Genomic DNA, 20,194 nt, shown 5'->3' on the forward strand with positions numbered 1-20,194 from the left:
ATTTTCAGGGACCGGCATTTAAGGTGTGGCGGAAATAATACAACAAAATAATATGGTATGAGCTGCATGAAAACGGTGGTGTTTTCTAAATATAATAATAAACACAAGGAGCGTCTAATCTGGCCGCAACACTCCAATCGCTATGGCAATGTTTAATGCCTTCAAAATACGATACAACGCAAATTCAAAGTGCATGAAAATGACGACTCACCACAGCACCGAGCTTGATTTTCTGCAACCAGACGGTCCCATCTCGGGGTAATAGGAGAGACAATGACACCGCAAGTGTGTGGTTTATGTCCAGTCTACTTCGTAATTTTGCTTTCGTCGCCGTTGCTGCAGAAACCCCCCGCCTCACACAGGTAGGATGTCGGAAATAGCAAAAGTGCTATTGTGGCGATCTCAGAGTATTCAGACATAACTTTAATCCAGTTGTCTCGAACGTACTTTTAAGGCCGCCGTCATTTGCGATCTCCAGCAGTTTTTTTACTCATTTTGCGAGCTCCGGTGTTTGTTTTTAGCCTAATTGGTCGCGTTACAGAGAAGCGTGGCTTGACGTGTGTCAAGCTAGACACAGACGGATGTAGGTCATCTGTATTTATTTTTACATTATCTGTACATTAGTCATTTTATTCTCACCAGTTATTCTTGCAATTAAAGGAATATTATGCATTTTCGTGTCTTGCTGAAATGAGCCAATTTTGAGAGAGCGGTCCTGTCTCATGCAATGGGACATGACAGCAGGGGCATGCGTTTCAAATAGTGAAATGGCTTGAAAGTGGCTGAGGATCTTTTCCCAGCCTAGCTGGTCAGTTGTCATATGACGAGCAAAGAAACGCAGATTAGGTGGTTATGTAAACTAGCTCCGTTGTCACATAACAATGCGGCAAAAATCAGAAATAGGCTGCTAAAAGTTTTACTTGATTGTTCAATTTCATTCTTGATGGCTGGGTTGTCACTAGTTGCAAACAAGACAACGAAAAGTCAGTTTTCCATTCGATGCCCAGTGATGAGGGAAAGTTGTTCCAGATCAACTAACAATCCAGTGAAGTGCTGTTTTAAGTGTCGTAAACTGTTCCATCACACATTGGTGATCTCGACGCTCTTGTAACCATACACGAGGCTGCGCGAGTTCCGATGTCCCGGCCCAACACCCGCTTCTGTTGAGCGGCTCTGTGCGGGAACCCTCAGCGGACTCTGGAAATGCGCATGACATGAAATGTTTGAATGATGACAGCGAGTGATCTCTACACTCCCATTTTATTATGCGCACACTGACAAACACAACACAATGAAGGCCTTCAAACAACTTCATTATCCTTGCATGACTCCCAAACAGGAATATTTAAAAAATGATTGGATACACATCCTGTATTAGAGTAGGTAGAATTTTATGCTACCTTGCTGGATCTTCTCATCGGCACCCTTCCCTCAGCAAAGCGGTTGACGGCCACTGACGTAGACGAAACGTCCACCTTGCCTTCCTGCTCCTTGTTGCTGTGAACGCAGACCATTTTAAAGGTGTTTAGTAGAAACGCCAAAGTGGAAAACTGTAATTGCAGGGGTAAAGAAAACAAAGTGCCTATCTCAGCAGAACATTGGCGAGAAAGGTAGGGCACAAATGTGCATATTGTAGGCAAACAACCAAAATGTCAAACCAGCATCATGCGTGTGAGACTTTGGGCTCTATTTTCGTGCCCAGCGCAAGACTGGCGTGAGGTCCGGCATGAATCTCCCCCGGGGCGGGCTAGACTTGGTATTGGTATTTTTGGTTGCCAGCCAATTGCAGGGCACACACAGACCAATTATAATTACACCTACGGTCATTTAATTCTCAATGAACCGAACACACTTGAAACGTGAGAGTAAGGCAGAGTACTTGAAGAAAACTCACACAAGTACTGGGACAACGTGAAAACTTCACACAAGGAAGGGCCACAGGTAAGATTCAAACTCGGGACCTCTCAACTGAAAGGCAGTTGTGTTAATTACTCATACACCTACCATACTGTTCCGGCGTTTTAAAACCGTGAGCAGTTTAATTTAATTTGAGTCATATTACGGTTTGCCTCCCTCTACGCATGATGTTCACCTGCTAGCGGTGGCGAGCGCTTTCATCTCTTGGCGGAGATGCTGATGGAGCTTATGTTTGTTAACGGGGATCTCTAACGCTCTTGCCATGGCGTCGGCGTCAAAAGCCGGGTCCAAAACCAGCACGGCACCGTTGATGCCTTTACCCTGAAGATTGGCAGCAAACTCCTAAAAAAAAGATTTATCAGTAGTACTTTGACTTGCGAGTTCAATTTGTCCTGTTGCAGCTCACAACTGGACAAACTCCTTAAAAGGGCCACTTGTATGTCAAGGTACCACCATATATCGTGTATCTTCTGTCCTGGGTAGAGTGCCGCCGTCATGTTCCTCTACTCACCTTAAGATCTATGTCCCTGATCCACTTCATGACTCTGTGACAGGTCCAAACGATGGGGTCCCGGTCTTGCTGCTCACATTTTGCCCTTCTTGCCTGCAGAGCCTGCAAGAGCACAGAGTGAGGTTAGGCAAGTGCCTGTTTACATCAAACGAAGGCATGCGCTGGTCGGACCTCCTTGTGGAAGCCCAGCATTTGCAGGAGCTGCACCGAAAGCAGCAGACTGGTCTGGTGAGAATGGTCGTCCACATCAAGGTATCTTTCCAGGTCTCTGCGGCCCAGTGAACTTAGTACCCGGCCATCCACCAAGTGAGTGTGGAAAGTTTGCGAATACTGCGGCAGGCCTACGTCGCTCAGCCACGATGTCGCCACCCAGTGATGGTCCATGTCAGACGCTTTGGATAAACTGGAATGATGAAGAAATGCAGACCAATTGTGTTACGCAACCTTTATAGAGCCAAGGTACACATTTTACTTCCTGTTTATTCTGGTGGTAATACCAGTGCAGAGCACTGGATGTGCGCACGCTATTTTGTTTGGCACATTGTTAATTTAAAAGAAGAAAAATGAAAACAGGAAATATTTCAGCTCAGCCTGTTCTTTGCCGATTATTTCATGTCAAACCCTCTTCCGACCTCCTTTTTACACATACAGAAAGCCTAAACATGGCAGTATGATTCATATTGAGTTTGTGCAATATGAATATGCAGCAAGATCCACACTCAGGGGGAGGCCATTTTGCCACTTGCTGTCGACTGAAAATTACATCACAGTTGTTCAGGGCTCAGATAACATCCAATCCCTACTCACCAGTTTTCTGGGTTTGCTCACGTGACTTTCTCAAGGTGGGCCCTGATTACATTTTATTGGATGTGTTCTGTTGAATAATTTTGTTATTTTATGTTAAATGTTCTGTAAAATGCTTTGTTACAGCTGCAGCTGTTGTGAAAGCACTACATCAATAGAGATGTATTGTGACAAAATGGCTGCCCCCTGAGATAGATAAAAATGGCTGGGTTTTGCTGTTTTAATTCATATTCCACAGATACAATGTTAATCAGAATAGCGTATTTCGACTAGTGGGGCCGCATAGAAAATATTATTGTTCAGAAAATTTCATTTCACTTTTAACAATTAACAATTGGTGTTGCTCACCCTTGGTCCCCTTCAGCTTTCCTGTAGTCCTCGATGGCCAGTCTTAGTTTCCTGCGATGGATCGGGTTGCTAATGCCAAGTCCCACCTCTAAATCCTCATCAGTCAGACCAAGAAGAACCTAAAATGTGAAGCGCCGTCTTTTTTATCTGATGATAAAAGCACTGAACGTGCGGCGCGCTCTTTAGCATCCACTTACCTTGCCACTCTTGACATGTTCACAACAGGCCCGCGTGGACGTAGGTATTCCCATGACCACTTCCAGCCAGGCTTGGACAGCACCCGCCCTCCACAGAGACATGCATGTGGTGCGGGTGAGCGTTGCCTGCTGGAGGCGATCCAGTTGCTCTTCGCCGTCGGACACGAAGCTGTTGTAGTCTGCGGTCGGTCGGAGTTACGGTGTCGGCATGCACGCGGGGTCAGGCATCAAGAGTTAGAAGGATAAGGACATCATAAAAATGACTGAAGGGATTTCATTTCTTAACGAGCCAGAGGCTCATAGCATGAAAAACAAAACACAACTTTAAAATGTGTGTGTGTCTAACTGACCACTTATTGGGTACGAGGCAAAAGAAATGATGAAAGCGGATGCAGATACAGGTACGAGGATAATGATGTCAAAGTAGTTTTACAGTTACACTAAAACCCCAGAAGCGTTCATGGTTTTGATGAAAAATTATCAAATTAAAATAATCAACAATTAGGGAAAATAAGGCGGTTACATATTTGAAATACGTTTAAATATGCAACCGCCTCATTTTCGTTAAGTGTTATTTTAATTCAATATTTTTTTGCCCACACTTTTTTTCTGTGTGATTGTACCCAAAAAGAAACACCAGAAACAATTGTAAATCTTTGCGCGCGCGCGCGCGCTCACACACACACACACACACACACACACACACACACACACACGCACACACACACACACACACACACACACAACCCACAATTAAAAATACTGTATTGAATATTTTTTCTTTTCAAAAGGTAAGCTACAAAAATGTTTTAAAAATAAGAATATTAAATATACACTGTAATGAGATTTTAATTGTAGATGTATGCAATTAATTTCTATCAGCTATCTATATAACTACAAAATCCTTATCTTTGTAAAGATAAAATAATTCATCTAAATAATTAAATCAAAAGATACACAACTTTTTATAAATTAAAAGAAAACTGTATGAACAAAGAACAATAACAAAATGGCCTTAAAAAAAGAAACAAAATATATAAATAAAATGTATTATGATTATTATTAAACCCTTGATTCATTTGTTGTCTTGGCTTGAAATTGTACGACCACTAGATGGGGCTACATAGTCTATGACCATACAGCAGCATAGTTCTGCGCATGCATATCTATAACAGACATAAATGGGTCCAACAACTCATTTGATTTAGGAAACAACTCAAACAGATATAGCACTACAGTATATGACATTGTTTTAGTAACTCTGCAACTCTTCAGTAACTAATTATTAAGATGAGTCCACTAGAGCGATGTACAGTATTAGTACATTACTAAGGGGATTATTCCTAAATGAACCGTTGACACTATACCGAACTGACATGCAAGGATGAAACGTTCGTCTGATTCATCCTCATGTACACGGTCCAGTGTCACTTAAAAAAAAAACAAAAACAACAAAAGGTGAGACAGCGTGTGTGACATGAATAATCCCCAGAAAGAAACACCTACAGTGTCTATAAGAAGTCTACACACCCCTGTTCGAAAATCTTATGACAAGGATGAAAGAGCAGAACATTATTATTATTTTTTTCTTTTAATAAACAACCTAATTGTAAAGGTTACTATCATGGTGGAAAATGTTTTATTTCTATCATTAAAACGTGGCATTTGAACAGGGCGGGATGTGTAGACTTTTCATATCCGCTGAAGGCGTAAGAAATGGTTTAAAATAGGAGAGAGGGAAACGACACATAAGAAACAACACTTACTCTGTGGAACATGTGCTGTAGTTTTATTTTAGAAAATAAGATTTCATGTCCAAAAAAAAACCTCTGTCTGCATCAGATAAATATTTTAATTGTGTATTTTTTTTTTTAAATAAAATACTTCCATAGATTTCATCTTTTATTCCATGGTGCTTAAATTACAAAGCATCAAAGAGAGACATGGTCGGAGAGTTTTATACAAACAGGATAACAAAGCAACACGAGCAGAGCAAGGGACCTTGCATTTACAATGCAAGTATCTTGGGATGAAGCAACCTTGATGAATGGATGTATGGCAATGAATGAATGAATGAATGAAAAAACAACAATGCAATGCAGATGTTTTCTCACACATTCATTCATGTTAGACAGCTCTCGGGAAAGAAATGAAGTCAGCAGATGCGAGACTACACTAAATTACCGTACTTCCTCAAACAGTGGCATTTATTAGAGACATGGCAGTAAAAAAAAAAAAAAAAAAATCAAAAATTGGAATTGAAATTTATTGTCATTCTATACGATAAAATGTGTCCCTTACCAAAATTAGAACTATTTTTAAACTATATATTTATAAGAGCAGACTTATTTACACAGGGCATTTTATTAATATTATTTTAATATTATGCAGGTATTTTTGAATATCGTCGCTGTTCTGTTTGTAATTTAAAAAAAATGTTTATGTTCATGCAATGTATGAAACGCAGACAACCCATTCATGTAAAAATGTTTAAAATAAAAATTAAACATAGGTGTTTTTCACAGGACAGCACCTATTATGAAGAGACCTTCCAGTGGCAACCACTTGTCAAACTAAAATTGAGTGAATTCCACACACCATTTTTTTTTTCAGTGTATTTAAACAAAACAGATTACATAATCATATTTAATTTTGTATATTTTACCTTTCTCCACCACCATAGACAAATATTGATCCTTCATTCAAATCCATAAAATAAAAATGTATGTTATAGTATATACACTAATACTGTCTATTTTTACAAACTGTATTATTTAAAATTGCATTATACCAACATAAAACGATCATTTGCCATTGGTATCATGGACTATAGCTGTTTTCTTGAGAGGAAAAGGTTTATTTACTGGAGGTGAGATGGGTCATGCTGAGCTGAGGCCACTATTTGAGGAGATATGGCATTTTCACAGGATGAGAGTCACATTAGGTATGGTCAGTAATTTATCAATTCTCTTTTAAATCCCATCAGTGCGGCCCACTTTGCGATATGATATGACAACACATAATTGCAGAAATAACCATTTTGGGGCATTCAAATGAAGCACGTGCCTGTCCCCCCTCCCCACCACCACCACCACTCAAAAGTGAAATGGACTTTGTTAGATAAAATTCTGCTGTAAAGCGTGATAAAGTAAAAAAAAAAAAAAAAACAAACAGTATAAACACAAATTCTTCCTATTTACACACGAACGGCACATGAAAAGCAGTCCTTCAAGTCTCCAGTTTTTGAAAAAAATATATAACAACATCAAGACAAGATAGTACAGCATGTCTACAAATACTCATGATAATTACCCCATGTATATATTTATATGCATGTAAACATATACTGTACATATGCATACATGTACATCTATAAATATATATATATATATCATTTACATACATACAATCTGAAGGGTGTAATATACTATACATTTGGTGGGTCTCTTTTCTGCATTGTTTTATTGTTTTAAATTTTATTTGATGCTTCCCATCTAAACAAGCCCATTTTACGCACACGCACACACACACGCGCACACACACACAGTATCACCAGTCGGCATCCTCCTCTATGTAATAGTCGGGTGTGGCTGTACCATCAAACAGGCCCGGGTCCAGGGACTTGCGCTGTTTCCCTCGGGCAAAGACGCGCGAAAGGGAGCCTAGCGTCATCTTCTCCTTCTTCTTCTTACGCTTCTGGTCCTCCAGGTCCTCCATGGACTAAAGTGAACACAGAAGGTGCCTAAGTTAGTTGGGGAATACTGCATATGCATTAGCTTAGTGTAAAAAAGCAGTCAGTGAAAAGTGTACAAAAGAAGTTTTTGAGATATTTTAATTTTTTGGTTTTTAAGTTTGACCAATAAATGCTTGCACAGTATGGATTTTACCAAGTGTGGTAATTTACAGCCAAGATGTTTCAGGGGGGAAAAAAAAAAAAGCACCTGTTGCTCAACCTAACACTTTTTTTTTGTTTTTTACTTAATTTGATTAAACAAATTACTATATTACATTTATTATTATTATTGTTGTTATTATTATTATAGTATTATTATTTAAACCTGATTAGCTAGAGAAAAAATAGGGCAGATTCTAAATCAGCAAAAAAAAAAAAAAAAAAACCTGACAAAAAAACAAAAAAAAAAGTTAAAATGTGTTGAACAGCATAGTCAAAAATATATGGATAGAAAAGGGGGGAGGGCTTTAATTTTACAACTGCAATCACATTTAAAAAATGGTAGTGGTAGATCCATCCATCCATCCATTTTCTGATCCGCTTATCCTCACAAGAGTTGCGGGGCGTGCTGTTCGTGGTATATTGCCTTGCAATATGTATTACTTTAATGATCATATTTTCCCAAATAGTGCTCAGGAGTGTTCATTTAACTAATGAGGCGTCTTTTGGGGGTGAGGCCTTGATTTTCAACTGTGTAACCACTGTCGAATTGACAGGGATGTCACTACTCACTTGGTGGAAAAAACAAAAAAGATCATAAAATAATAAGATCAAAGTGGGGATAGCAAAACTCCACAAATAATTGACGCACATTATAATTGCATTGACATTGTTTTTTTGCAATTAGCAATTCGTTTTCCATGGGCATTTTGAGTCAATAGTGGTTTGTCAGTGAATAGTTAGAATGAAACCAGACCACCACCACCACCAAGAAGGCAAGCCAACCCCCCACATCACAACATACACACACACACACACACACACACACACACACACGCACTTCAACACACACATATGCACTCGCACACACAATTTGCGGGCAGTTCTTACATTGCAGAGGGAGTGTGTCCGATGACGGGGGGAGTTGATGTCACTGGGCGTGGACGAGCGGTCCCCGTCGGCGGCCGAGGCGTCAGAGATAACAGACGGCTGGCGCGAGTGGCAGGGGCTGATCCTGACCACAGCTAGGAGTGGTTGGATGCCACAAACACACACACGCACGAACACACACACACATACATACATACACACACACACACACACACACACACACACACACACACACACACACACACGGTCCCAGGATTGAAATAATCCCACTGTTCGTTTGAGACACCTCAAGGAAACCCATTATTAGTACCACTAAGACACGTTCCAAAGGCCATTTCATTAGGTACACATGCATCTTTGACAGTGGTGGGAAGTAACGACATCAAAATTATTTTTTCCCCCAACTTCATGAAATTTGTCAGGTAAATGTACTATTTTTCTGGTGACTTTTTACCTGTACTCCCTATATTTGAAAATATCTATCTGTACTTTCAACACACTCTGTCAAACTAGGTCTGTTATTTTTTTCATACGGGAGCGTGTTCTTTTGGTATTTTTTGTTAATCTCTTTTCTTTTTTTTTTCTAATTTGAGTAGAGAAGTTGATTCAGAACTTCTCCTTTTACCAATCCCTTTTTTTTTTTTAAATGAGTATCTGTACTAATTAACTCATTCAGTACCAGCCAATTCTAGACCAAGTCTGAAAAGACGTTTAAAAATGTCTTTGGGAGTGAATGAGTTAAGTGTGATGACTTTTTCCACCTCTGATCTTGAACATGAGTTACACCTAATGAAGTGTCTGTTGAGTGATGGGGACGCTATACCTTGTCTGTCAGCGTTGTGTCCGTGGTAGAGGGTCTGCTGGCTTTGCCGGATGGCGGCGGTCAGCGGCAGGTCGGCATGCATCACCCACTCCTGACTGCCGTTGACCACGGGCTCGGCGGCGCCGGCGTTGGTGGTGGAGGCTAACGAGTGGCGCTTTGGAACGTCTTTCGTCAGCGTGGCGAGAGACTGCTTGGCCTGGTCAAAGGTAGAAGAAACGCGAAGATGCGAATGAACGCTGGATCGTCACTTCTGTGTTTTTGATAATAATCAGACTATCCTAGATGAGAAACATTGCATAGGGAGGATGTCAAATAAAAACAATGACATTTATTTAAAAATAAATAAATATATCAACTTGTGGCCAAATTCAAGCGCTACATCACAAACAAAATCAAATACAATCAAATAAAAATAAGAAAATAATTGTAAAATTAAATCAGATTAAAAAAAATTAAACACAATTAAATGAACACTCAACTGACCCTAAACTAACTCTCCCTGGTGGATGATAAATAACATAACACAATATACATGTAACAATATATAAAATCTAAATACAAAATATAAAATAACAAAAAAAAAAGGAAAATGAAATAATAGGATATAAAATGATTATTATCACACAAAACAGACTAGGTTAAAAATAGTTTTGATTTCTCATTATCATTACTTTTTTTCATTTCATTTTTACATTTTTTTAAATTTAATTCACTTAGTTTTCATTAATTTTTGTGAATTTTTTCTTTTATTTTCATGAACCAAAATTTTTTCATTTTTTATTTTAGTTAGTTTTAGTTAACTTCAATAACCTAGCTCATACTTGTCTGAATTCTTGATACAATTCTTGTATTCGTTCTAATTCGAAACAAGAGCCACAGAATGCATGTAAAATGAGCATTAGCCGAGTTCTCTCACCATGGTGAGCTCAGCCTCCAGCTCCTTGATCCTGTTCTCCTTCATGTCCAGCTGAGAGCGCAGGATGTTGGCCTGCTCCGTGGCCTCTTTGGTCTGTCGCCTCAGGTCCCACTTCTCTCTCTCCAGCACGTCCTTCTCCTTGGCCAGCAACTTCACTGCATCCTCGCTCTCCTGCAACAACAAAAGCGTTGGATGCTCGCTGTGAAGCTCTGATGGCGGGCCGCCGCTTTTACTAAGCGAGGTGGCTAAACTGGTGTGAATTTCCATCCATCCATTTTCTGACCCGCTTATCCTCACAAGGGTCACGGAACGTGCTGGAGCCTATCCCAGCTGTCTTCGAGCAGTTGGCGGGGGACCACACCCAGAACCGGTTGCCAGCCAATCGCAGAGCACACACAGACAAACAACCATTCGCTCACAATCACACCTAGGGACAAGTTGGAGTGCCCAATCAACCTGCCATGCATGTTTTTGAAATGTGGGAGGAAACCGGAGTACCTGGAGAAAACCCACGCAGGCCCATGAAGAACATGCAAACTCCACAGTGGAAGGCCGGAGCCAGAATCAAACTCATTCAATATAAATCCATAATTTTCACCCAAATCAATGCACATCATTCCATACCATTCAATATCATGCCACATTATTCACAATCATATTGTAAATTTTCAATATAATTGATGATCATTCCATATGAGTCCATTTCATTCAATACCATTTCACTTGATTCAATTTTTTTTTTCCATTCACCATTCCAGCATTCACACGCAATTTCTCCAGAAATGGCATTTTCCAGTCAAGCAAAGCGATACCTTTCTGTGCTGATCGTAGTTGCGTATGAATTCTCGGAGCTGGTCCTCTCGGCTCTCCAGTGTTGTGTATAGCTGCTGCATCTGACTCACCAAGTCGCCCTTCTCCCCTTTTAGACGTTTACGGTCGGCTTTCATGGCTGCAACGTTCAAGGAGTTATTATCAGCTTTGTGATCGGTAACTGAACCGCATGCACACGAATAAACTTATTGTAAAACGAAAAGCTCTCAAATCAAATGTGAGCATTATTACCGTTAAAGCTGTTTTTTTTTTTTGGATACAGCCCTCAAAATGGATCTCATTAGGTATAATGGAATCAATTGAAATGACATTGGCAGGCATTAAGGTTGCATTAAAAGATTTTCTCCAAGCATAAACTTGATTAAAAACCAACGTAATGGCAACATTCAGATTACTTGACATAATTATCTCAGTATCAAACTAGGGATGTCCCGATCATGATTTTTTTGGCACCCAAATCAGAGTCTGACTCTTCGGTTTTAAGTATCTGCTGAATGCCTCGTGTGTGTGTGTGTGTGTGTGTGTGTGTGTGTGTGTGTGTGTGTTACATGGAGCATTTTCACCAAATCAGTGCGGAGTGCTATTTGTAATACAGTACTCTCAAAATAAACTCAAACGTATATATTTTGCCTTACTTTAATTTTTTAAAATATATTTTTTCCTCTTTTGTTAAGCAAGGAATTTGATGATGCCCATTTTCAACATTTCACTGTGCATTGGTTAAACTCAGAATTTGTTATATCTTGTTAGTTTAGCTTTTTTTATACTGAAACACTTAAGTTAACAAATACAGGCACTCAAGCCAATGACATTTACACTACCGTAATTGAATGTTAAACACATTACATATTCATGTGCAGGACGCTTTATAAAAATGGATTTTCATGTAATTGCCTGGCAACGCAAATGGCACCAATTTGGTTGGATAGCATTACCATCGAAGATTTGGAAATGGTAAACAATACATTTTCACGTATTCACTCATCTCAGGAGATGAGTGAATAAACCTTTGAAACTGAACTTTAATAAGGCATATTATGGCTTCCTTTGGGGCTGGAGTGGTACAGAATCACCCAGCACATCATTAGTCTCCGACAAAATTATTGCGATGGACATTTTAGACATTTATAGGCTTGTGCGGCCCAAAATGACGAGTGAGTCCACACGGTGATTTAGTTGTTGGGTACGTGTGACTTCTCTTATCACGAAACGATGCTATTGATTCATGACTTCGTTAAATGCAACCAGTGGAGAACAAGCTTGTTTGTCACCAAATAATTTACTTTTCGATCGGAAGTTATGTCGATTGGATGTGTCACAATTGCTCACCTGTCTATCGCACTCTCTCGGCTCTCTAAACTCTTTGATGATGCCATTTTGCGAGGAGGCTTCTTTATGTCAGGCAAGGTAGTTATTAAGGAGCATCTTTCTGTTTGCTTCTCCCTCCAAAAAAGCTATGAAGACAAAACCCACCACTCTGTCTCTGCCTGCAGGAGAGCTGTACACCGCGGGGGAGATGTGTCTGTGGGTGTGTGACTGCATCAGTATTTCAAAAAAAAAAAGAAAAAAAAAAAGGAACATTGTGAACTATAAAACTAAGCTACTGCTGTTCTATTTGTCCATTTGGATTGTTGTGACAGAAAACCAAATTTTTTCACCAGCTGAAAATCACGCCATCGACCCCGATTTCTGATCACGTGATCAGATCAGGATATATTGGTATATCAAACAGTGACATTATTGTTGAAACATTTATCCTTCTATTCCGCCATTTTCTATAGCACTTCTTTAGAGTTATAGGTGAGCTGCAGCCTATCCCAGCGAAAGACGCAGAAAACGCCTTGGACTCACTCCATTGGACAATGTTTGAAATGTCAATAAACTTAAAATCCACCCTAGACTAGTCATTAGCCAATCGCAGGGCATATACCAAACACGCATTAATACTCTCGTTCATATCTATGAACACTTCAGACAATGAAAACATTTATGTTCAGTAGACAGTACTATGAAACTATTGTGGGAAGCAGATTTGTAGACTAGTGTCCAACCGAATTTATGAGGTTCTCGGTTTGAATCTCCTTCACGCGTACATGTTCGGTTCACTGAAACCGGTCGATGAGTGTGGATGTGAGTGTGTGCTGCTTGTCTCGATGTGGCTGGTCGAACAGTCCAGGGTTTATCTCAGTACCTTCATCAGAGAGCCACAAGGGGGCACTGTAAACAAGCTGCTGCAGCGGTAACTGAGAGGTGAACATGTGAGAAGATTCAGTAAATGAGCACTCGGACATGAAACTATTTCCCCTCGCAATTCTCTGACATGGAAACCACCTTCACCGCACGTGTCGCGCACTCGCCGCCCGCCCGGCATTCCTGCTGTCAACGCTCGCGTCCCATTCATATTTGACACTCCGCATTCCAAACCTGTTTCGTGATTATTATACAACACCTCTGACGGCTCATCGTCGAGTGACATCAACACTGTTGCCTAACAAAATCGAAACTCTGCTAAAAGCGGGCAGCAGCTTCAGTGTTGCATAATGCATCATCTTAGAAAACAATGCAGGATAATTGGTGCATCATACCAGTCTGTATCAATACTGCATTCATATTTCAAAGCAAGATGTCGTTGTCTAACAACAACAAACCAAATTAATTGAAAGTAAAAAGCAAATATCCCTTCTTGTAGCACATCTTCACAGTAAAGACCTCTGCACACAATTGAACTGAATAAATATACTGAATACTAAAAATCGTCCATCAAGTCAAAATAGATGGATGCTCAGTCAAGCATAGGCACAAGCGGAACACAACACTAATAGAAACATTCCATAGAAAGAAAAACATTCCAAAAAGCAGCAGAGTTTTTTTTAATGTCGCGCCCCACCTTGGTCCTATGTTTTGCACTGAATCGGAGCAGATATTGATGTACATTTGATTAGATTCTCTGGTTCACAATTTGTGCAGCACAGACCGGAAAGAAACCAAACAACTTTATTCTTCTTTAATTGAATACTATAAATCTAAAAATGTATATACTGTACAATGCTACCCTGAGATCTGAGTTTAATTTGCTCTGTGACCACCCTTCGTCACGTAAAACATTCCTACTGAATTTCAAATCATCTTTCCCCTTTAGAATGAATGCAAATGCTATGGATCCATTGAAGAATTCCCCCCTTCAAAAACATTTTTGTCGTGTGTTTTTACCAAGCAAAATGGCACTCTATGATATTATATTTCATAAAAGCACAGAGTAATACTATAATTAAGAAGAATGTAAAATAATTAAACACATTGTGCATCCTGATGTGGAATACTTTAATTCAATTTGCTGCTCCTTATATTATGTGCGCTTTGGCCACTAGGGGCAGTACAATACAGTCATACTGACAAACCAGGAAGAATTTCTCTTTATTCACACTGTCACCATTCTCAGTGACTCATTAAGCTGCAATGATGTTAGTCTTTTTTTTCTGCAGAGGATAAAGAATATATGCCTGTGAGTATTGTCTATTTACATGTGTTGCTTCACCGATTGTGTTCCAACATTCCTTGCTGAAAGGCTTGCAATACCGCAGCTATTAATGCTAATCGTTGGTATGTAAATAGCGTACGTTTGCATTAAGATAGCAGAGCCTTTCTTTTCGGCAGTTGGTTGGGCGATTTAAATACACGTGATGCCATTCTCTTGTTTTGCTCGGTTGGATAGTAAATGTCAATTGGCATTGCCATTTAACAGCTTTTTTTTTGCTTTTGCTTTTTGTTTTTTTTTTTTCCTTCAAAACAACTGTTTTCTATTTGCCAGAGTAAGTGATTGACACCAACCTGTACCAGAGAAATAAATAGAACTAAAAATATCCACAGTCAACGACTACTCAGTCAGTATGTGTCATAACATCAATGCCATCACTCCTCCCGTCAAGTTACTCATGATAACCATCACCTTGCAAAACACAAACAGAAAGCTCGACTGGAAATAGGGGATCTGACCTTGTAAGGCCTCCTTCGCGCGGTCCAGCTCCTGTTCCTTGTCGCCCAGCTGTACGTGGAGCTCGGCTGCGGAGAGCAGACCTGCGGTTCCTCCTGCCTGTGACTCCTCCTGCAGGTCTTTGCCCAGCATGTCCTTCATTTGCCGCAGGAGGTGCACCTCCTCCTGAAGCTGGGCTACCTCCTCGTGCAACAACACTGTGGAAAAACATAAGACGGGAGATGAGTGCATAAGGCTTTGAAATTTAACTTTAATAAGGCACATTATTGCCTCCTTACAGAATAACCCAACATATCATTAGTCTTTGATAAAATTACAATAATCCCTTGCTATAATAGTTTGTCTTTCATCACTTCGCTGTTTCACAGGTTTTTTTTTTTTTTTGGTGCCGTTTTTTTTTTAAGTGCATTGTATCCTGTATCCTGATTGGCTAAGGGACTCTAGACTAATGTGAACAGTCTTATCGCTGTCCACCTAGCTTGCTAGCTAGATACACAGGCCAAGTTCATCCCCTAGTGCTGAACGCTTTATGGACGGAGGGGGGGGGGGAGAGAGAGAGAGAGAGAGAGAGAGAGCGAGAGAGAGAGAGAGAGAGAGATAGTTAGCTAGCTCGCTAGCTAGATATGCTCGCTAGCTAGATACACAGGCCAGGTTCATCCTCGAGTGCTGAATGCTTTCCTCAGAAATCAAACACCCTCCCAGCCCTCAAGGAAAACAGTCAGCAAACAGGAATGGCAGGACACAGGACTTGGTGGGCATGTTTGACAAGATGGGGGGACAAACAAAAAAAACTGATGACTTGTACTTTATATTGACAATAAGTTATGCCGACCATCCATTCATTCATTCCACCACCAAATTGGGCTGGTTTGCTCGATGAAATTCAAAGTCCCCCCACGACCACAAACTACTACAGTCGATGGATGTTGGATGGATTTACAGTGGGCTATTTTCCAAGTGCAGCTGCAGAAGTTCTCAGAGTAAAACTTCTCAAATGGTTTGCGAATACTTGAGGCGAAACCACACACAAAAAAGTGCAAGCAGGAAGTCAGTGTTTAAGTTAGAGGGGCCTGCAGTACGACCACAAAGGTCCGCAGGCACAGGAGCCCTCATGTAGGCCCGCAGGCCAAATCCACTTCCTGATCTGTTTACCTTTATTTGCTGAGGGGAGCCCAGCTGCTGTATTTAATGCGCGTGTGCAGCTTTTACATTCAAAATAGACTGTTTAAAGTCAAGTGGATAAAATGAAATTGAATAAAATGAAATACAATCAAACAACATTGAAGAAAATAAATTACAAGAAAATAAAAATGGAGGACTGCCGCTAGTTATACATGAGCAACGTAGCGCACAGACCATCTTGTAAATGACCTGTATCTGCACCCATAGGAAAGTGGGTTACAACAAATTTGAGAAAAGCAATAATATTATACATGGAGTTGTGTCATGAGACAAGAGCGACACGATAAACGAGTTTTTCGAGACGTACACAGTTTTTGACTTTGACATGTGAGCAAAAATGTAAGATACAAGCACTTTATAATGGCAACGTATTGAATTCCCTTCAAAACAAGTCACAGTTTGGCAGACAGTAAACAATTCTTCTTAAAAAAACAATGAGGCTTCAATCTGTTTATTGCCACTCCCGGTTGAAGTGTACTCCAAATGAAACACAAAATGAAAATAATTCTGAGTAGTTTATCTAAAACAACACAACTATTCCTTCAAGTCCAGTTGCCATTGACAGGCTCCCAAATAGCATTGGCGTTCCTGTGTCATAACCCTTTGAGCAATGGATATTTGAATACAAACAGTGGAGCAACACATGTAGACAGACAGAAAAACATTTTCTTTTACCTCGGTGAAGAACAACTATTATTACAGTCGCTCACTGAGTTCTGACCACTGCCTCCATGTATGTTTGTACAATATGGTGCCCAGGTGGCCAAGGCCCGCACACCCGAAGGAGCAGTACAATGTCCATTGGTGTGAATTTAAAAAAAAAAAAAGCATGCTTGTTGGGTTCGGTGGCAGATTTTGCAATTACGCTCATTGGACAGTGCATGACGTCAACATGTCACAAGTTGGAATGAGTCAGATTCGAACCCCTCCCCAGTGAAAACAATGTCATTCCATTCACTGCGGCCTCTCCTCTCTCAATTCAAATGGAGGAAGCCATTTAAACATAATGTTATGAAGTGAGCACACGCCTCTGATCTTCCATCAGGCCGTTAAGCTCCTCCTACCGCAGAACACCAGGCCGCTATGCCTCCCTTTACTTGTTAACTTGCCTGTTCAATTAACCTCTCAGCCTGGCTTCTTATTAAAGTGTCCGTCAAACCACCACTGGCCGGGAGAGGCTATTCCCTCCCTTGCCCTGCGACAAGACCACTACGCACACGCACACTCAAAGGAGAGTGGGCAAAGTGATTGGCTTCAAGAAAAGGCGGGGGCACCATTTTTTATTGTCTGGAAGACAAATCGCGGTGTTGTGCTAGCGTAGGGCGAACTATTGAAGCAGTTGATCAAATTCATGCAGCTGTGCTAAAAAAGTACATTTTCCTACTTTGATGTACTCATGAAAATAAGTTGTAATCGACTTCCACCACGTGATTGAACCATGAAATTGTGCCCATTTAGGTCCCAATGTTTAATACGCGGCTGCTTTGAGATGATGCTGCTGGCTGAAGTGCCGCCACACATAAACACAAATATATTCATACCCCTTTGAACCTTTCCATTTTTTTCCCCACATTGAAACAAAAAACGTTTGAATGCCGATTTTTCCCCTAAATATAACAGGGTGAAACAGAGTATGGCGGTTAATACAGTTGTCATGACTGTACATTTCACTTCTGTATTTGACTTTCTGTCTCTCCAACTTTATTGACTTATTTTCTGGCTGCTGTTGACATTCACTTTACGAATGACCCAATTAAATTGAAATGCATTACAGTGTGGTTGTATGCCCATTTATGTTTTTATAGTTTTCTAGCATAAGTCGTGATAGGAACTCACATTAGAACCATCGAAACAGGTTCCTTTGGACTTAAAAACAGGACATCTATCAACTATTTGAGTCGAATTTGGGGTAATAATGCAAATTCTAGAGAATGTAAATTAGGTGTCTGTCAAAGCTTTAGAGGTGTCACAATTAATCGACAACTATTTCAATTATCGATTAATAGTTTTGGCACATTAACTTAAAATTGACCAAATCCTCAGAATTTCATCTCAACATTAAATATTCCCAGATTTCTTTAGTTCTCCGGGAAGGCAGACCGATTATCCTTGTGTTTGATCAAAATATAACATTTGCAAAATTCTGCATTTATTTTGGGAAAGCCTTATCAAGACGTTTGTATATTTTCGGACATGTGATGGACCAAAACAGTAACTGAATCGCAATCAGTGAATGTTTGTGCATTTTCAATTTGAAACAATGTCCTGAATAAAGGGCTGGAAATTTGTTTATATATTTTATTTGATTTATCAAGAAAATAATTGAAAAATTAATTTTACAAAGCGATAGTTGGTTGATTTAATTGCATGGGCTGACTGCAGTTGTCATACAGTACAAAGCGCATACTGGCAAATTTGAATTATTTGATCAACTGAAAGCCACAGTGAAGGCATTTTACTCTAAGTGGGTTTGTGGCCACAGTTGTATCGTTGTCATTCTTAAGCTGGCCGACTATCTGACAGCCTACTGTAGATATAATTGGACAACAGAGGCAGCTTTGGCTCACAGTGATCATTGCACTGCAGGACTTTGTAGGGAAAGAAGGGCCGCCCGGGCAGGTTTAACGGCTTCAGTCCACCTGAAACAAACGTGCAAGCGTTTCAAAGCAAGGACAGCAACGGCTGTCATTCCTTTGCAAAAAACAAAAAACAAAAAGACCTTGACAGTGTTTCATCCTGTGCGAGCTCCTACTGAGCCGTCTATACAAGTGTGCGAGGCATCAGGGAAAGCAGAAATATAATATTGCAGAGATTTAGGAGTCAAAGCAGTTATAATCGCTGGGATTAGTCTTCTTTTGTCAGTTGCGACGATGATCTGGAACGACAACCTGACAATTTTTTTTTTCGGCATCAGACTTCCTGCGCTAACATCAATCCGTGGCACAATTTTCCCGTAACGAGGTTAAAAATACCTCATCGTAATCCGCCGACATATGGACGGCGACGCCCACTGCATAGTCAAATCCAAACTGCAACAAGCACTAAATACTGTAAGCCAAATGTTCCGCTTGGGTGCAGAACACTGTAAAGGACTAATGCAGCAATTAGCTGATAAGTGTGGGCGCTTCATCAGACAAATGGGAAAAAAGTCTTTGAAATTACATTGATAAGGGAAATCACTGCAAGGATGGAGCAGAGCAACAGTCTCCTCTTTTTCCTTCTCTGAGGAATTGTGACATAGAGTGTGCTACATCCCGTAATTGGGATGAATTCGAGCCTTCACCCGCCCCTTCCAATCATAGATCATCCTGAGGGATTATCCTGTGGTGTGTTACGAGTGATTTTTTTTTTTCTTCTCAACCACCTGCGCAGCAAAATAAACCTGCTTGTGAGAAGCCTAAAATTTGACTCTACTTTTTGTAATCAAATTTGCAGATGCGCTGGGGGCGGCAAAGCAGATCCGCCCACTGAGGCATAACAGGTCTACCAAATTCAAAAACACACTGAATTAGTCCTTTGCCTCGACAAGAAGATGACAAAGCGCCCGTTCTGCTACCAAATTGTCAGATGACTCAGGGTCAAGGGAACTCCGTGCGCCGAAACGCCCAAATGGGCACAACATGGCCCCAAACACGCTAGACTAGACTTGCGCTGGCATGAAAATGAAGCGATGCCCGTTCTGACATGGAGTGCACAAATGCCAGTTGAGCCAAAATAGAGCCCCAGGTTTGACTCAAGATTGTCGGTGGCGACAAGTTGTGCATGTAATACAGTAAGAACATACTTATACGAGCCTATTTTTTTTCCTCCTCGTTGTGCGGTCTCTCACATTTTTAAAAATTGGTTGATGTTAAGAATCAGTATGTATGGACCCAGCATTATCTAGCGTGT

General features: G+C 40.4%; 2 protein-coding genes across 8 annotated transcripts in view; both read right to left on the reverse strand.

Annotated features, from left to right (window-relative positions):
* Positions 1 to 592: 592 nt before the first annotated feature.
* On the reverse strand, positions 593 to 4,319 carry LOC109529189 (kazrin-A-like). Its single transcript, XM_019892428.1, has 7 exons — positions 3,778 to 4,319; positions 3,581 to 3,699; positions 2,600 to 2,831; positions 2,429 to 2,530; positions 2,093 to 2,259; positions 1,401 to 1,497; positions 593 to 1,197 (listed from the first exon to the last, which is right to left on the reverse strand). The coding sequence occupies exons 1-7, from the start codon at positions 3,877 to 3,879 to the stop codon at positions 1,081 to 1,083; spliced, it is 936 nt and encodes a 311-aa protein (XP_019747987.1). The 5' UTR covers positions 3,880 to 4,319; the 3' UTR covers positions 593 to 1,080.
* Positions 4,320 to 5,666: 1,347 nt separating this feature from the next.
* Positions 5,667 to 20,194, reverse strand: part of kaznb (kazrin, periplakin interacting protein b) — a 98,108-nt gene continuing 83,580 nt past the window's right edge. For 4 of the 7 annotated variants that reach the window (XM_019892408.1, XM_019892409.1, XM_019892413.1 and 1 more), the window contains 6 exons: positions 15,124 to 15,318; positions 11,112 to 11,248; positions 10,300 to 10,470; positions 9,384 to 9,579; positions 8,561 to 8,694; positions 5,667 to 7,497 (listed from right to left, as the gene is read on the reverse strand). In XM_019892408.1, coding sequence (XP_019747967.1) covers positions 7,327 to 7,497; positions 8,561 to 8,694; positions 9,384 to 9,579; positions 10,300 to 10,470; positions 11,112 to 11,248; positions 15,124 to 15,318 — 1,004 coding nt within the window. In that variant the 3' untranslated portion in view covers positions 5,667 to 7,326. Of the gene's footprint in view, positions 7,498 to 8,560; positions 8,695 to 9,121; positions 9,228 to 9,302; positions 9,580 to 10,299; positions 10,471 to 11,111; positions 11,249 to 15,123; positions 15,319 to 18,870; positions 18,943 to 20,194 lie in introns of those variants that run through there. The other 3 variants (XM_019892412.1, XM_019892411.1, XM_019892410.1) reach the window with 3 other exon arrangements.

This window comes from Hippocampus comes, unplaced genomic scaffold, assembly GCF_001891065.2.
Source record: "Hippocampus comes isolate QL1 unplaced genomic scaffold, H_comes_QL1_v1.1 scaffold137, whole genome shotgun sequence".
Classification (NCBI taxonomy): domain Eukaryota; kingdom Metazoa; phylum Chordata; class Actinopteri; order Syngnathiformes; family Syngnathidae; genus Hippocampus; species Hippocampus comes.